The 19,488-nt window shown below is 41.4% G+C and overlaps 1 protein-coding gene across 11 annotated transcripts in view; it reads right to left on the bottom strand.

Annotated features, from left to right (window-relative positions):
* The window catches only part of ARIH2 (ariadne RBR E3 ubiquitin protein ligase 2), a 33,183-nt gene that overhangs the window by 13,450 nt on the left and 245 nt on the right, over positions 1–19,488 (bottom strand). For 2 of the 11 annotated variants that reach the window (XM_010571148.1, XM_010571127.1), the window contains exons 2-4: positions 15,289–15,635; positions 2,260–2,327; positions 475–538 (exon numbers count right to left, since the gene is read on the bottom strand). In XM_010571148.1, coding sequence (XP_010569450.1) covers positions 475–538; positions 2,260–2,327; positions 15,289–15,537 — 381 coding nt within the window. In that variant the 5' untranslated portion in view covers positions 15,538–15,635. The other 9 variants (XM_010571171.1, XM_010571178.1, XM_010571186.1 and 6 more) reach the window with 9 other exon arrangements.

Below are 19,488 nucleotides of genomic sequence, written 5' to 3'. Positions count from 1 at the left end.
TGGAGTGCGCGCCCGAGAGGCACGTGGTGGCACCCGCGTCTGGGGGGGGGGGGGGGGGGGGGGGGGGAATCTCTGTTCCAGCCACAGACAAGCTCTGTTCACTCTGTGCAGCCAGAGCTTCCCTTGAGTGTCTTTTACAGACAGAGCAGAATTGGAATAGGTAGCCAAGCCCATGCACTCTGCTCCTTCCATTGCGTACCATCACTCATGCCAAAAAAACAAGCCTAATTTTCTTGAGGCAAGTAATTCTTGAACACTGCCTGCAAGACAAAAGTAAAGCTGCTATTTATATGTTAGACACCTCTTGAATGCATTCTCATTTAGAAAGTAAACCTGGCGTTGAGTTAGGGTGTTGGATCTGAGTTTGCAAAGGGTTAATATGGGACAGACTATGCCATTAGTAATGCAATCCTCTGATGAGGTGGGTCAGAGGTGTCTGCCAAGGGAACAGACCAAAATAGTTAGCATACTTACATGTTTGGATGAGGTGGGCTGAACTCGTGCTTCCACTAGCAATTGGGCAGCATTAGACTTGTGCCTGAAAAGGCAATTGAAGAATGATCAAATCAATTTCTGAATACATTTTGCTTTGTTAAATTGATCCTTCTCACCTGAATGAATAATAGGCTCTGTGCAAATGGTAGGGTAGGTTTCAACAAGGAGAGTGGAAATGTGTTCTGTGTGAGGCTCCTTCACATAGTGAGCTGAACTCTCGTCAATCAAACTGTATGAGGGTTTCTTCAAAATCCAAAACAGGAATAATACTTCTGCCAGTGATGGGTTCACATTTCCCTCATACTCCTTGATAAATATTTTTCTACAACTCTCTCCCTTCCCCTGAAAAACTATTTTGGAAGGTAAGATCTTCTATCCACACTCCTAGAGCAGTCCAAAGCCGCTGCCCATAATAACACACTCCAGTGAGGCTCCTGTCTGTCTCCTATTCCTTTGTAAAAATCAAGCTATCCTGGTTAGGTCTCAAGTTGACTCCAGTCTATTATCTAGTTAAGTATTTACTCTGTGACAGATTATCACCCTTTAGGCATAGGAAGCTGTCTATCAGCAACCTTAGAATTAAAAATGTTTTGCTGTTTGTGACTTCCATTGCAGAGTAATGTTTATATCTCTGTGAATTCAGAAATAGCAGCATCACTGTTGTGATCATGCTGTAAATCCTCCCTCCCCACTAGCGCTTTTTAGTTGTACTAGGGAGCTTTCATTTGATAATGTCACTTCATACCAAGACAGAAATTTGAGGACCAGATCAACTGGACAACAACTTGCAAAGTCATAGCTTTAGAAGTAAACCCTTCCCAAAACTTCCTCTTGTTTAAAACTTGTTAGTTAACCTGCAGAATTGCCCTGAGCTGCTATGCAGGAATCTCACCTGCCGTGTTCCCCACAGAAAAGCTTTCACAGGATGCATGGTAACTAATGAGCCAGTTACCAAAGATGCTGCACAATATCCATACATGAGATGCATTTCCCATATGTTCTCTGGATGAAGTTGCTGGCTATAGGGCCAAAAATGGCATGGCAGAATGAGTCAGACTGATGTGCTCTCTATTTTCAGACAATATTCAGTTCTGAGCCAGTATTTTCTGGAGGGACTGCCAGACAGCAGTGCCTCCTGACACACTTCCCGTACATGTTTGGGCAGAGTCCGAACCCTCCTTTTGAAATCAGTTGAAGGACTTCGTTACAGTAATACTGACCAAGCAGCAAAGGGGCTGCACTTCTCAGTTCTCTCACACCATCTTCTCCTGCTCTCCACATGCTAGTCAGCTTGGAAAAAAACATCACTTACCTTCAGAATGAGAAAAAACTTCAATGTGAGTGTACTACTAAAGAAAATATCAGCATAGGTTCAGTGCTCCTTTATGATTTATGGCTCATATGTTCAAAACAGAACATACCTTATCTTTATATTTGTTAAAATAAATAAATATAGATGCAGCACTCTCAATCTGTTATCTCAAAGTTTAAGCTAAATGCATCTACAGGGTTCCCAGCGTGACAATAATTCCTCAGACTGAAAGACATTCACCATCACTACCCTCCCCTTTTTACATATTTCTTACAGGCAGTGCAGCCTCAACAAAACAGTGTTTTTCCTCTGCTCCCTGGAATGGACTGTGTGGCCTGCTTTCAGGTTCAAAGACACTTGTCAAAAAGACACCTGTGGACCACCCCGAGCATTCTTGCAAAGCAAGGGGGAAAAGCACTGAGTGCAGAAGAAATAAGACTATTTACACTTACCTTTCCAAAATCTCTGAGATTTGCCAGTGGAAACTAACTAATACTAGCTTTGCAACAGCATGTGATACCTAGGTGGAAAATAAAAGAAAAAAAAAAGTCAAGTTAGGCATATTTTGAGGCCACACCTCTGCTTAGGACTATGATCTTCTTATAAGACTAATAAATTGTACAAACTTGGTACAACATCCCAGCGATACTCAGATCCCATTAAACTACTAGACATAATGCTCACAGCCAGTGCATCTGCAATATACAGGCTGGAATGAAGCATGGGTGTACCCAAACTAACTCACATAGTCACAACAGCACAGAGAGGAAGGAATCAAGAATTCACTGGATTAACTTAACTGCTCATGGAAGCCCTGTATCCAGTCCTGACTGTGGTTGCCACTTGAGAGGCCCAGACTGGGATCAGGGTCCTCACTAAGTGTGCAAAGTAGGCACCACAGGGCAGACAGATACCACTTACTGAGCTGGAGAAGCAGTAACAAGCTGCAACACAGGCATGCTGTGACAGCAAAGGGTGGGGGACACCCCCCCCCCCCCCAAATTTCCCAAGCCTTCACTGCAGAGAAGAAAATTATACGCTAGACTGAAATAGGAAGATAGAAAGCTACTGTGACAGGGACTATTTCCATGCAGAGTTGCTTGCATTACGTGGACTCCTGGCAAGCACTAGCACAGTCCGCGCTAGCCTGAGCACCCTCTAGAATACTGCAACACGACATTTAAAGTCATGTTACAAGGACACAAGCAAATAAGTTCTCCTTTGCTTCTATGCATTGGTTTATTTCAGAAGAAAAGAGACTGGTCAGCTAGCACAAAAAGGCTCGTACCCACCAAGACCACAAGCATCTGCTGAGCTGCTGGACCTTCAACCTGCCTCTTTACCCCTTCATGGCTTTATCAGGCCCATGGAGTTCAAACAAAACAGGTCTCCTGCAAACAAGACACCTCTTCCAGGGGAATTCAGAAGGCTCATGAACCCTGCCTCCTCACTCCTCTCTGTGCTAGGAAGCACCTGGGCAAGCCCAGTGATCTGCACATTCTGCATTCAGACACCCTCTGATGTTAAAGGGCTCTACCTCCCGCACTCCAAGACAAGCTATCAACATAGCACCTCTATTACCCATATAGAAAACACAACTCCTTCCATCCTAGCTGCAGGAAGAGCTCCTTTTTTTCTCTAGAGAAGCTGTCAGTCCCAATCATCCACTGAAAAGCCATAAGCCTTCTTGAATCCTGCTACAGGTGGATCACAGGATCCAATGGACTGGTAATACAGATACACAACCACCCCAACACAACCCTGGAAGGAAAAACAAGCAATGGTTGCTTCTTCTACAAAACAGACAGGCTCTGCACACATAGGGTCAGCATACTCATTACTCTTCTAAATCTACCCCACTGAAGAGGTGCAGTTTCACAACACAACACAACTGACCTATTCCTGCCACATGATACCACCCTGGTCCTGCACTGGCATTTGTCAGCGCTGGAGGGTTGGTTCAGTGAGCTAAAGCAGCATAGCAACAATACATGATGTAGCTGGGGTTTTTAATTGGCTCTTAGCCACCTCTGCTTTCTGATTTGCCCACTTTGCTCACCACTAAGAAATCCCAGTAATAAAAAAAAGAGTAATTTTCAATGTTCAAATAATCCTTTTTCTAATGAACTGAAACATTAGTTCATGCTGTGTAAGATCTGGTATGTCACCTTCCTCAACTTTACCAGTGATGTGACCCTCAGAAAACAAAGGCTGCCCAGGCAGCACTGCCCTCCCTCCCAGCACAGAAGCCTGTGATTAGATGGAGTGTGGCACACAGGGCAGCTGCTGACAACACATACAGTCTGCTCCAGTTTGTACAGATGAAGTGCCACTGCCAGCCTTGGATGGGTTATCTTAAGCCCCCAGCCTGGCAGACCCAGACAGACACCTTTGACTTGCTTGTACAAGGCAGACATCTGCATTTCGTGTTTGAAAAACAAACAAGTATCAGGAATGTGGTCTCTACAAGACTGGCTTCCTGCAAATGCAAACCACATGCTAATGAATCATTCTTTAACAGCAATGAAATTATTTCTCAGTAGCAGTAAGGAAGAACAACCATCCTGACAAAAAAAAACAAGCCACCAGACTTAAATGGAAAGTTAATCTGTAACACATGAAAATGAGTATTTTCCAGGTGGATTTTCAGAGCCTGAGGTGTAGCATCTGTTGCAGCATCATGACTCCACGACCTCCATGAAGTTACTTGTTCCCGGAGAAGGAACCAAGTACATTCAAGAATGAAGATGCATAGAAAGAGAAATACAAATACCAGCATACACATTTCTGAACTCTAACAAACTATCCTAACAGAATCAAATGCTTTTGAGTCAAATTATTTGTCAGGCATTATGTGGAATTAATGCTCCACAAAGATGCCAGATTAACAGTTCTAGAAGAATAATAAAGCTTCTGCGACCATTCCTATTTTGCTCCAACTGCAAGCACTGACTGGATCAGCTGTAGTGCTAATTTTATTACTTTCATCATAAAAGCACCCAAGAATAAAACATTTTCAATTCATAAAGCCAGGTTCATGACATGAATCCACTTTCATAAAAGCCCTGAAGCAGAAAATTTTTTGATACTACCTGATTGGAGCGCATGCGATCTTGCAAAAAAGAAGTCCCAGAGTCAGCCAGTTGCAGCAACGTACCCACAGTCTGCTTGGCATGGAAGTATTAGTTCTTACACGTTAAAGATAGATAACATTCAAACTGTAAGAAAGAGGGATGGGAGAGGAGCAGATAACTGATGAGGCTGGGGCCATGCCTGCTGAGTGGAGTCTCACCACATTACAGTCTACATCCTGTTCACCAATAGTAAGGTGGTAATTCAGAAGGCAAACGTGAATACCATCAGGGGCCAACACTACTGGAGAGATTCAAGAAAACAAGCATGAGAAGAAAACAAGTGTTTAAACAAAAGCCTGCTTCTATTGATTAGCAGCGCTCCCCAGCCTCTTCAATGATTGTACATTCACAATGAGTGAATGATTGTACCAAGTCAGCCAGTTCTTCCACAATAACACCCCAGAATAATTGAAGTATTTCTTTGTAAGCAGGAGCCAAAACATGCTGAGCACAGAAAAATACCACTGCAATCAGAAGTTTGGTCCATATGTACATAATTCATTACCTTACAGTACTGGAGAAGCAACGTACAGAAGCTGATACTGCTGGCTGAAGTATTCGGTTAGAAGACATCGATGCGCCCTCCATATGCATGCACTGCAGCCTCGCAGCATAGGAAATAAGCCTTGGTTGCTGTTCAGGCACACTGTCCAATATAGCATTTCCTGGACAGTCATAAGTTTCACACAATGAAAGATCTCAAACTTATAAAACATTTCAGAAAGAGCTACGATTCAGTCCCCTATCAGTCACCAGGTGCCACAAGAAGTTCAGGTTATTCAGGAACAATAATTCTTTGTCTCAGATACAAAACAAACAAAAAAAGATGCCTTTGATAAATCATCAGCTTTGTTTAAATTTTCCCATTCTTGTTTCAGAATACTAAGACCCAAGAAAGATAGTGAGATAGCCCACTTGGTGTCTTGCTGGCAGCAGGTCATTTCAGTAAAATACTTCTACAGACCACAGTGCAGAAGGGAATGCATATTCTAGATGTTGCACTTCTCAGTTTTTGTCTGCAACTGACGAATTGTGCCAATGCTTCTACATAGCTTGACTTCTCCAGAACTCTTCTAGCTGTGATTAAATTTATTAAAGTTTAGAAGATGAAAGCTGAAAGCAGTAGTCATGCTAAAAGATGTCTGTCTTTCCCTCACTCTCATTTTCCCATTTTCTCACTATCAGCTTAAAACTTCAAGATCAAAGATCAACTCAGTCCAAATCTGAACCTGGAAAATTTCCGACTGAAAACCAGGCTTCTTTCTTCACGATGGGGTGGCAAAGCTGAAGAGAGAGGATCTCATCCAATCTGCAATTTCCAGCTTCACCTTAAAACAGGAATTTGGTCACCTCAGAAACCTCCTCCAAACCTCTATCAGCTTAACTCTGACTTACCAGTGATAGAAGGCTGCTGATTGCCGGAAATGGGCACCAAACACTAATGTTTATCACTGCACTGGAAAAGGGGTGCAGTGTCTATGCACACAGGAAGGGTACCAAGAGAGAACAGCTCTGCACAAGGGAAAGACTCTACAGGAGTTGTAAAAAAAGAGTCTGAAAAATTTACACAGTGCTGGACAAAATTAGATTCTGAAAGCAGAACAAAGAAGTAATGCCATTGCATTAAACGCGCATCTATTCACTTTCTGGAAGAGAGCACAGTATTTTTTTCGTATTATTTCTATCTCCATTTATCTCCTGGGTTCTTTACTCTCCAAGATAAGCAAAATTCTCACACTTCTGAAGTGTGAGAGAGTCTGGCACTTTTTAGGACAAGACAATATCAAAAGAATTTTCAAAGAAGCTCTGTAGGTACCTTGCTGCGTTTAGAGAGCTCTAAGACAACTATGTCTCAACTTGCTTCCCTAGATAAGCTAAGTTGTTTGAAGAGCTGAAGTTTCATCTCTCTACAGCAGAAAATCTTTTCAACCATGCCACTTTGACAGTTGCTAATTCAGACAGAAATGTTTCCTAAAAGCTAAAAACCCACCGTCTTTTGTAGCGCTTATATTCTACTGAAATTGCTCATGCATATTTATGTCGCATGCATATGTTATGAGTTCATTTCACTTTTCTCCAAGGGATGGCCTATTTTCTGGAGGTGTGTTTCACTTCTCACTTTCGCAGAGATATGGTATCAGGAATTTAAAACAAGAATAATCACATGATTCTCAAAGAGATTCAATTCAGAATGAGTTGCAGATATTATGATCTGGTTGGAGCTGACATCCCATGGCTTTGCACCAAGCTGACAATTCCTGTTACATCAGGGTTGCACTGAAATGACTGGCCGAGATGAACGCAAACCTGGCATAAAGAAATGCAGCTTCCATTTCTCGTCTTTCCCCTAATCAAAGGTTTTTATACAAATAGATTTAAGCAAATAGGATTAATCTTGAGAAGCATTTATTTTAATACACGCATAGTTTTTGTTATTTCTACAGGGAAAGGATGAACTTGGGAAGATACTAGTTTGTGTTGTGCATCAAAACTTCTAAAAACACACTCTTAAATTCCTTACAACAGTAAAAACACACAGAGCAAGAGCCTCTGAAATGGTTGCTGTTGGTGAGCAACTATGGGCAAAATAGAGACTGAATTGAGTTGGCGGTAGAGAACAGTAACACCTTAGAAAGAAACCATAATTTCTATTGAATAATTTTGCTAAAGAAAATCTGTCCCTTCAGACACGCTTTACTTAAGGATACTGAGGTAAAGGAAGTGACCCACAAATGGAAAAAATACTATTTTGCACTTATTTCTCTTGTGGAAAGTAGATCTGACTCCCTCTATGCCCCACTGGAAAAACTATCCAACTGCCCTGTTTTTAATGGAGGATTTCTCAGAAAAGAGCAGAAATATTAGGAATTATGAAGAAATAAAAGGGCAACCAAAAAACTTTTTTTGGACCACATTTTCTCCTTTCTTTTGATCTACCCCTCTTTTAAGCAGAATTCCAATATGCAATCCTGGTAGAAAACTCATGAGGCTGCAGGGGCTTGAGCTGCGATTAACATCACCTACCATAAACTCCCCAAGTGTTCAAAGTCTTGTAGCAAAGTCCTCCGTATCTCTTACAGGTTTCTGAGTATTAGAAGGCTGTTTTCAAAATTGAACTGAAATTAATTTTACTTATCAGGAAAAAAAAGACAAAGTTACAACAAAACCAGATACCCTGCTTTTTTTTCCCGGGTTCAGACAAGCTTAAAAAAAGTGAGAAAAAGCCCTCCATCTTTAGGTTTCACTCACAGTATTGCTTACAATTTGTCTGACATTTCAGCCCCTCTCCTGATTACAGACTGCAGGCTACACCAGGGAAAGAAATGCAATTTAGAGTCTGTAGCTGCAGTCTCGATACCATGAAAAAGGTCTTGACAAACAGCACTACACGAGCTCTGCTTCATCACAGGGTTTTAATCTGTACCCCGTCACTCACCCTCTGGCATGCAGAGACTTGGTGTCAGTCTGCAAGATTAGAAGCATATTTAGGAGGCAGGGTGCAGTTTGGAAATGACAAATACTGCTGGTGTTATACACATGGTTTGTGAAGCTGTCAGTGCACAACCTAGTTGGCCACATACTGAAGAAAGGGGATCTCGGGTTAAATTCTAACTCCTTCTCCACACTTACACATTGCTTTAATCCATCCGCTCTCCTACACAGGACAGCAACAATTTCAACTGCAGCTGCCAACAAACAGGATCAGTAGGATTCAGCTAGGAAATCTCAACATACGTATTTCTCAAGCTGTTAGGCTATTCTTCCTGAGGAGATTCAGAAATAAATTAACAAAAAAAAAACCCCCAAAACCCCAACACTTCAGCAAGATGGCATGCCAGAAGGCATTCTTACAAAATAGCTATGACATTCCTTCTTTGAAAGATTTAGAGCAAAAGAAATGCAGCAAGAAAGCTGTAAGACAGCACACGGATATAAGATGGACGTGAGACTCCCCAGCTATTCTTTCCAAAGTAATGTAGTGTTTGATAGCATCAGCGCCCAGTGCACGCTGCGCTGTGCTCCCCACGTGCTGCCAAAAGCCCCAGTAACACACCCCATTGCTGCACTCAGCTCAGCCCCTGCCTAGGTGCCTTCCCAGCGAAACACAGGAGAGTGGACAATTCCTTCTGGTTGACAGAAAGGAGGATGCACAGGGAGGAAGCGAAAGGCAGATAATAACCTGAATTCACACAAACCTGGCCAGTGGCTCAGGACACAGGACAGCCAACTCCAACTGGAAAGTGCTGGTGCATGCATGCAGCCACAGCAGCACGCACGTGCAGAGCGCAGGGCTTAGGTAACTCTGCAGTAAGTAATCCCAGTCCAGTCCCGAATAACATAGTCCTTTACTTGACAATCCCAGCTTCTAAGGGCATTTTTCTTTTGTTATAAAAAGATGAAGAGGAAGAACATCTGCTTTGTAAAACAGTGTTTCACAGTACACAACATAGCTCATTTCTGCTGCACCATCCTTAATAGGCACGGCACACAAATTTGGCAGTGCACTTCAGCGGCTTCATGCCGCTCCTGTGATCATGTTGTCCAGCTGTAAGCTTGCAACATGAAACAGTTACTGAAAGATCATTTCGGCATTTTTAATGACTTGTGTCTTGACTACCTCCCACCAAGATCATACTCATCAACAGCTGTGAACAGTTTTTTTTTGCTCACTGCAGAGTCATACTGGCTGTAAGATACACTTAAGGCATGAATCACAAAGAAATGTGTGGGCTATAATCACCCTCCACATTTGTGGCTCATTTTTCCAATCAAGTTGAGAATTCCAGCAGTCCTGGGCAGTAAGTAAAAAACCTGGTTTCTCTCCTCAAATGACTTCATGGAGTTGTCACAAGGTTGCAAGGTCTGGGCTCTCCAGCCAGCTCTCTTATCTTGCTGACCAGAACTCTACCAAAACTTACCAGGCTTTATGGAAAAAAAAAAAAAAAAAAACCGAAAAAAAAGAAAAAAAAAAAAAAAAACCCTTTAGGAGCCAAAATAAAACACACACTAAAGATAGTTAGGGATATATTCATGTCCTCTTGGTATTTAACACACTACTGAAGTATAGGCATCGTGAATCTGGTGGGCAACAACACAGCTTTTGTATAGCAGAACTTCCAGGATCTTTCTGTTTGGGAACAAAAAGCGCGTAAAGGACAAAGGTACATCTCAAACGTGTGTGCTCCTAAAGGTTACAACTTCAGACTGGATGCCCCACATAATGTTGGCTTGATATTAAAACACAGAACAAGGTACAGATGTAAATCTGCATGTCCTGACTAATCTAGGGCTTATAGGTGCTTCAAAATAGCATGTTATCATTGCCACACAGCACCATGGGGGTTCTGTGGAGAAGTCTACCACTTATAGTAAATGATATTTAAATATTTATTCATTGTTTACTAATATATGCTAATATTTACCAATGTTGGTTCTTATGGACATTAACTTTGAACATAAATTTTTCAAACCCTGTTCTTAAGTACGTGCATTCTAGTGTTTCAAGGGGCTTTAATACCTCTCCTGTATTTGAGGTACTTAGGTACAGCTAGTCTTTTTTGACTGGCATTTTACGTTGCATGCAAGTTTCATGAAGTCATTATGGTATCAAAAAGGATGACTACGCAACACTGCAGGTTTGTTCAGATAAGCACCCCGTACCACATACTTGGTTGCGGTTCGCACAGCGATACAGGGAGACACACACACCAGTGTCTTGACATCTGGCTTTTTACAGACTTTTTGTGATCACATTGAACAGGCATTCTGTGAGCGCCAACTCCTTCGGGTAGAGCTGCTCATACAGGCTGCCAATCTCCGCGCACATGACTCTGGATCTGCTAAAGATGGTATTTGAAAAGGACCGCTGCCAGCATTCTACAGCTCTACAAACTAACTGTTCTGTGTCAGCACAATTTGAGTGTGTGGAACAGTTTCAGAAGGCTGTGTTTTTATGAGCAAATACTGATTTGGTTGCATTAAAAGATGTGACATCAACAAGGTGAGCAAGAACATATGAAAAACTGGTTTATCTCTGAAAGATCAATAGTGATAACATGGATTAATAGATTCAGAACTATATCATGACATCAAATAGTTTTTGCATCTACCAAGTTTTATTCTTCAAGGGACAGGGCTAAAAAAACATCACAAGCTGTTATTTCAAGGAGTGAGGGAAATAAGCTTTTTGCTGTCTGGTAAATATTAGCAGATTACTCACATTAGCAAACTGAAAATTATAAATTCTTCAGTTTTACAATTCCTTTGGTTTTAGTGGAAAGACATCAGTATCAATTGCCTGTAAAACAACAGGACTATCTTTCTTTGTCACCTTGTATGTGCAGAAATATCTCAGCTTCCTCATGACTGACATTCAGCTTCTAAAAAGATCTAAAGTCAAGGTAACATTTTTTTCATAAATTGTAATTGCAGTTGTTTTATCTGGTGGTTTATATCATCAGTTTAAAAAAAAAAAAAAGGTAAAAACTAGAAAGATCCATCTCATCACTGAAACAGAAACTACTGCCAGTTATTTGGAACATCACAGATATTCCAGACTTGTACAGAGACCCTCAGCAGAGCCAGGAAGTGTCATTCACAAACAAAAACAATATGACATCATCACACACTTAATTGCTTGCCAGTGACAGGGTCAATTTTGTTTGTACAACTGTTGAGTATCGTACTGTTTGTATGCATGTACTGATACTGCCACTCCAGGACCCACAATCACTCAATGATGGTTGACAGAGTTATCTTGAAAACAAACTTATTACTACACAATTTTAATTCATTACTTTTGAAAGATACTGGATTTTATAATTATATCTACTTTTTAAAAAGAACTGTTGGAGATTCCTTTGTTGGTCTGCAGGCAATATATGCCATTCTGCTTTCAAGAGTATTGTCCTTAACAAGTGTTGACTGTTGGTGAAGTGACCTTTTGAAGAATTAAAAGTGGTCTGCTTCAATTCACAGGCCTTTTAGTCAGAGAACCACAGAGTTTTGGATATTAGTTTGAGATTTTCTTCTGGCATGTTTCAACAGAGATAGTCTGTCCTAATTTCAGCCAGGGTATTAACTGAACCCTCCACAAACAGACCTCCAGATTAAAGCACTAACCAAAAAGCAAACATTCCCTCTTCTTTTTTCTTGGAAAGCAAGAATCTACTCACAGTTCTTACTAAAACCAAAATGAGGAAAAACTTTCAGAGTACCACTTACAATGTCCCTCTAGCTTCCATATGGTTCTGGGATAACCACTACTGTAGTTGCAGGGCTGCCACACAGCACAGCTGGTTGCATCTACCACTAACTTATTTGTACTAATTCTTCTGTTCAGAATTCCCCACCTGATGCTGGGTTTCATGCTTTTATCAGACTTAAGATTTTAACTGATTTTTGTCTCTAATTGGGGTAGACGAAACCCAAGTGTTTTGTTGAAGAGACTGTCTCTTTCAATGTTGCATTCAAACTTTTGAGCATATGCTGGGTGCTCACACCTGACCTGAAGTTAGCCAGCCAATACAAGGTTTGTTCAGTTGTCTAACTTCAGTAGGAGTAAGAACAAGGTCAACTGTAACTCATGGGGAATGAAAAAAGGTAGCCAAGAGGGTTTCCAAGGAAGATCACCCTTTACCTCAACACTTTTAAGAAAATAGGAATTCAACAGTCTGAAATAGCTGAACAAAACAGTTTGAAAAACAAATGTTGAGGGTTAATGAGCAGAGCAAATGAAATACTATTTAGATTGCTATTAGCTAATAACAGTACAGATTGCAAGATGTAAACCTCTGAATACCTGTTCTGATCTTAAAAGCATGTAGACAATCAATGTATCAGAGAAAACACACGCTCAATACACGCCCCCCCAATTTAACCTTCGTAAAGTGAATCATCTGATGATAATATACAGCGGCAGAACATTCAAACACAGCTTTGAGCCCATTTATTGCATGCATTTTTTTCTTTGCTTTAGGGAATTGTATTAGTCTATTCATTTCTTCTGATAGCAAATTGCTCAGATACCATGTCATGCATTGCCTTCATCTTCGTACCTCCTGAAGATAGTCTTCAATTCACCTTCATCTTTCCCTGTCAGGACAACCACTCTGCCTTAAATATGAGCTAATACGAAAAGCACTACATAACCACTAGCTATCACAAGGTAAAGGAGATGAAATCAACAAAATGAACTAGCATGCTCCCAAAGAACAACCACCACTATCCAAAAACCCCAAGACATTATGAAAGGCAGTCTTCAAAAGAAAAAAAAAGTTTTAGAGCTCAAGCAAATTAGAGGAAAGAAGTCAATACAGTTCTTAGAAAAGTCTGCCCCTGTTTACTCATATCCATTAAGTCGATGGAAAATAATGATAAGAAATAGTTCAACATGTTCTATTCAATTTCCTTCTTCTCTATGCTTGCTAATTCAACACAAATTCTTTCCACTCCAGTTTGTCTCAGAAAACTAACAAAATTACAAGTTTCCTTGGGGAAGAGAGGGGAAGGAAGAAACAGGGTTGCTGAAGTACTGCAAGAAAGGATGCCAGGAAGCAAAAAGCACACGCTGCAGATACACAACAGATTTCCAAGAAAAGTGCAATTCTTGCACCATGGTTGCTAGTGAAGAGAGAGTTAATGTGGCACTTCAAGACCTAAAGACTTAGTGTGTGGCTTACAAGATCACAGTTTTTCAGGTTTCTACCCAAATTTATTTTTATCTTCTCATGCACAAACCGAAATGTGTAGCACTTCTTTTTTAAGCAAATACGCAGGCATATTCTTGGTATAAAAGGAATGTAAAACATTCTCTCCTTGGGTCATATTTAGAGCAAGATTTGAGCTAGCAGGTTGCTATTATCTGGTCAACAATATTTGCTCAATGGGACCTTCAGAATTCTTGGAAAATTTCTTTTAACTTTGGAAGCCTGATTTTTAAAGACTAAATAAAGTACTGCTTTTGTTAATTTAATTCAAGAGAACAACGTGGCAGGGTTCACCTTTTTGAAGGGTGCTCCATTTGAAGACAAACAGTAAGGAGCAGAAAAGCTGTTCTAAATCTTTACTTAATCGCTAAGAACCAAGAGCAACTGACAGCTGGATCAAGAGTGCTGACCAACTATTCTCATTTTTTCTTTTCTTTTGCCTCCCTTTTCTGACAATCTGTAGAGAACAGCAGGCATTTTGAAGAAAACACAGACACGAGTTTGACAGTCAAGAAAGAGTAAAACTTCATTTTCTAAGGTGGTGAATGCTGGGAACAAGCACAACAGATGGCAAAAACAGCTAGAGATGCAGCAAAAAGTATGGGTGCACTTTAGACCCTATTGTTTATAGGCTTCATAGTCCTCAAGCTTTATGGTTATAGTGTTTCTAAAGGACACTGATGTGCAAATAAGGATCAAGAAGTCTCTCATTTTTTTAAATTAGGTTTGATTCAGACCAAATGAATAGGAGTTGAAACCCATCCAACATGTTTTTTTATATGCTACAGTCACCTGTCCTGCTTTCAGGGGTTGTTCCAGAGAAGAACAAGCACTAAGAGACCTGTTACAAGGTAGATGCATCGTTAATTTCAACCCAGTGTCAACATCTAGAGCTTAGAAAACTCTGCTTTCCTCTGACCTGCACTGGGACTGAAGCACACTGACAAGGCAGAGAGGGAGCCTCCTCTTATTACTAGTCTGCGCTACAGTAATCAGTTCCACAAAGAGAAAGAGAACTTCACAGAAGTCTTACTGAGCATAATACCATGGAGCTGACTCAAGAGTGTGACTCTTCTGTGATGAATTAGTCACTACAAGAGCTGGCAAGTTCATTGTACTTTAATTGCTGTCACTGCAACAGTAGGGTTAATACCTGGCATGACAGCTGATCTGTCTTTGAAAGTCTATGATTATTCTCTCAGAACCAACAAAGAAAGGTGTTTTTGTTAGAATTACAGAGTTTTAGCATGTCTTCCTATCTGTCAGTTATCTTCTCATACACAGGTGTACCAATCTGCACCATTATGATTTGGTTTGTTTCTTTTCTACATATCCTCTTTGCATTGTGTTAATGCAGAGAGTTATAACTCAGGAATTTTGGTCATGAAGCTCAGCTCTGTAAAAAAAATAATTGTAAGAATCAACATTCAGTAAGGAAGATTTTTCAGGCCCCAGAACCAGTATGCAACAATTGTAAACCTTCAAGTCAGTTTTGAACCAGGGACCTTCAATAATGTTCCTCCAACCCCCCATAACAGTAATACTGCAACAGCTTTTATTTCAAACTGTATGCTCAGCATTTGCCTTCTCAATCACAGACTTGTTTTACACCTGTGTTAATGCAGAAACCTTTCCTCACCTTTAACGTGGCAGCCAAGCTGGCCATGTGTTCATTCAGAGTGCTCTCCGACTCCTTGTAAGTCAGGCAGGTGAACTGATACTCCTCTGGATCAAAGGCATCTGCTCCCTGCTGCTCCACGTCGTTAGCTACCCCATCATAATAATCCTCAATATCCCCAGGATCCTCATCCTCTTCCTCCTCCTCGCAATTAGGGTCATAATCCTCTTCATTGCTGTCAGAGCCCTGGCTGTTCATGTCCACGGACATCTTAATGCCCTGTCAAACTGCAGACCAGGAAAACAATTGCAGCTTCTTTTTCTCCTCCAAACTTTATCGTTCTTTTGATTTCATCTGAGCTCTGTCTCCTAAGGGGGGGAAAAACAATTTTTTCTGTTGCCTAAGAAATTGTAAGAGAGGCCACATCAACATCATACAGGCGGTCAAACAGCCAGGAATGGCTCAGCTAAAGAAGATTCTGCTGTGCAGGTCCCTGGTTTGGATCCACTGCGACTTTTGCACCTGCAAAGCCAAGGCTAATCTTACAGGCGAGGTCTAAAACCTCAGAGACTGGCTTATTACATTGCATCCTAGCCCCCAGTGCAGGTCCCGAGACTTTTGGCATTTGGAAAGTGGCTGCATAACCTTCACTACAGATCTTTTCAGAGCTACAACTAAATTTATGACATTAAGTTTTTACCAACAGCCTGAAGTGCTGCAGAAAAGCATCATATCCATTTCACCAACACGAAAAAACACAAACCCCTTAACTATGACCACAGTAGCTAGAAAGGCAACCTGTGATACCCTGTACAAGTCCATATTGCTTCAGAACCACAGCCATTAAGTGGGACTTCAGAAAATAAGACAAGCAAACAGATACCTCACACCCAATTTAAGAGTCTTCAATACCATCTCAAAAGAAATGGTGAAATTAGCTAATCCCTTTAAGTAGGTTCTACTGGATGTGATCTGGCCTGGGCCTTACATCTGAGGGGGAAATAAAATTAATTCTCTCATTTTATTACCTTCTCAATATACACTTATTACCTTCTGAATGTAGAAATTTATGTTCAAGTGTTGACAGCTGCTATTCAAGAAGAATAAGAACAGCCAACTTTTTTTTTTATTCTCACTGGTATTGGAAGATTCACATTATCTATTTATTTATCTGAACTACAAACCTTCTGCTTATGTAACCAAACCACAGGGATTTGAGTTCTAAGAGGTTCAGCAGTAGAGCACGTATCAACCTTGAATTATGGTCAGCTCATATTTAATCACAAATTTCCATTTAACCAAACTTAGTTTCAAGAGAGAATATATTAAATACAAAAGACTTAAAACAATGCTGCAACCAAATTTTACATATAAAAATACATATATAAAGTCAAAGCTATATTTTTCCACAAGCAGCATGTATTGGGTTTCTTACACACATTTGCATTTTGCATTACTACATTGTTAGCTCTGTTACTCAAATACATTCCCACAGTATCACAATTTGTAGCTGCTGGGGAAACCATAATCAAGCTTTGAGAATCCTGACTTCAGAGCACAGGAAATGTCAAACATAAATTTTCACTATTTTTCCTCAACTCATTTGTTTTCTGTTTCCAGTAACCTGACCAGGCAGCCCAGAAAAACAAGGAAGAGATGCAATGTACAATTAATTTGAGGAGCTGCAGTGATTTCAGCAGATACAAACCTCCAGTACAAGAGGATGAAGGCTAGCAGCTAATTTTATTATCCCCTGAATTCTGGTCTCCATTCCTTTCATCTGCCTCTTGATTCCTTAGCCATCCACAACATAAGTAGCAGACAAATATTTTATAGCACTGCTTCCCATAGAACTTCAGTGGAAGAAGACAGATGTCAAATCTGATTTGACAGACACAAGGCAAACCTATATTGCCTCTCCCTCTACCCTGCTTAGAGTTAATAATTCAGTTCTGGGCTTAATCTGTATCGACACTGACCTCTTGCATAAAAGCAGTAATGGATCTTTACCTGTTAAACGTTATGTTAAAGGAAAAACTTATTTGAGAATCCAAAACCACTGCGAGATATCAATAGCCCAGTGTGCAACAGCTTCATTCAGCCAACCTCAGAGCATCACGAAGCCTGAGCCATTTTCACCAGTCAGGAAACTTCTCAAACTCCCTCAGATCATCCCATGCCCTAGAGACAGGAAAAAAAAAACCCAAAACATTGGGTCCATTTGCTATCTCAACACATAGTGAGTCCCATCCAAGCAATGAGATGTTTTTAAATATCTAAGCAGAATAATGGGCCTACCCAATAGCTCAGCAGTTACACACCAGTTGCTGGGGAGGAGGCTCAGAAGAGTGCAGAGCCATTTCTGTGTGCCACTAACACACTTATTTGAACAGAGGAACTGTTTGCACGGGCAAATGGGATATATCAAGCAGAAAACAGTCTGCAGTCTGGACAACTTTTGTGACTCCTATCACAACATTCTCAGAAAGAGCTCACTTCCAGCGTAACTGAATGTCACACAGACATGCATGAAAAGAGAGGAAGGCTAAGACACAAGCTCTGTGGACAAAGCAAAGCAGGGTACTAGGAAAACAAGGAACAGAACTTGCCTCACCTAACACTCAGCCTAATGCCCTCATTCATGACCAAACCACAAGCTCTCTGAGTACAAACTAAGACAAGACACAGCTAATACTTGATAGCACTAGTTTTTAAGACAATAAAGATGTTAAGCTCAAAAAAGAGGGTCAAAAAAGCAAAGAGTATTTAGATTAAAAAATTACCATAATCCTCAAAATCCAATTATAAAGTTTTAAACCATATTTAGATCGCTTTCCTACCCAAGGGAGGATGAGGTCCTTCTTTACCACTTTCATCCAAGATACTCCCTCATCTTCACTAACACCAATACAATTTAATCCCCTCTCTTCCTCTAGCCTCCTTGCAGGAACTTGTAAACACACTCACCCCTACGCTCTGCCGCATATCAGATCCAACAGAGATGCCCTTTTGCTGACTCCTGCTTTGCAACACAATTCTTAACAAGGTCTCTTGAAACAAAAGGCCTTCAAATATGCCACCATCAGTCTCTCTCTGGCCTCACCACCGTTAGACACAGTAAATTACGTTATCACACCTCATACCTTGTCCTACTACATCATTCTTTTCTGATTTCTTGCCCTCTGCATCTACCTCTGTGGGATTTCTCTAGTAAGTACTTTGTAGGATACTCCTACTTCTTCTGTTGGTATTTCACAGCCATTTGAGGCACCTTTTTCTTCTCTCACCTCTTTACTGATAATTCTGAAACAGAGAAAGCCTAAGTCAAGTCTGCCTCCTGAACTACTTAAACTTTAAATGGGCTGACGCTCTCTCTTTTCTCTGAAGCCATCTACAACCCCAACTCCACATCAACTATCAATGTTGATTGCACCTTTGTCTACGTTACTCAAACCTGTAATCCGTGGATCATCCCCAATGGCTTCTTCACGCATGCAGCATGCGTATCTTGCCATTTCCTTCTCCACTGAGTTTTTCGACAGGGCTTTTTCATTCCAATAGTGAGAAACTAGAACATCCCCCACCCTTTTCACCACAGATGACTCTGCAGAGACCTCCTTGCAGCCATACCACCCTCCCCGCCCCAAACCTGCACGGTCTCTTCCCACTTCTCAGTCTTTGTTCATACTATCATGACTGCCTTGTCCTTCCCAACTCATCTAATCCATTTCATTCCTGTCCTTTATAATCTATCACCACTTTTAACAAGTTATTTTACACATACCTACACAAGCCTGCCTTCCACGGTATCTCTGCCCTTGGGCAGAAAGGCACCCAGTTCATTTAAATTACCTCAGGTCCATTTCTCTTGTAATCCCTGCAAGACTAAATCCTGTACTTGTCCCACACGGCCAGAACACTGCATTCTTGTAGGAGGAAAGCCCAGGAACACTGGGGGAAAGAAGGGAGCTGTGGAGGAAGAGCCCGAACGGTGGCGGGGCGAGGAGGGAGCCCCAGCACAGCCCACTCGCAGCCCGTGCCGAGTGCCGGCCTGAGAGCTCACGGCCTGCGGCTTCTCCCCGGGGCAGCCCGACCCCCGCCCCGGCTCCGGGGCGGAGCGCTGCCGGGCGCTAAACTGCACCGAAGTCGCAGAGAAGCGACACCGCGTTCCTCACGCCGGACTCACCCCGCCCCGGGACCTGCCGCGCCGCCCGGGACCCC

The sequence above is a fragment of the Haliaeetus leucocephalus genome, unplaced genomic scaffold (genome assembly GCF_000737465.1).
Source record: "Haliaeetus leucocephalus isolate CR32 unplaced genomic scaffold, Haliaeetus_leucocephalus-4.0 Scaffold2, whole genome shotgun sequence".
NCBI classification, from domain to species: domain Eukaryota; kingdom Metazoa; phylum Chordata; class Aves; order Accipitriformes; family Accipitridae; genus Haliaeetus; species Haliaeetus leucocephalus.
This window is presented reverse-complemented; position numbering and strand designations above follow the sequence as displayed.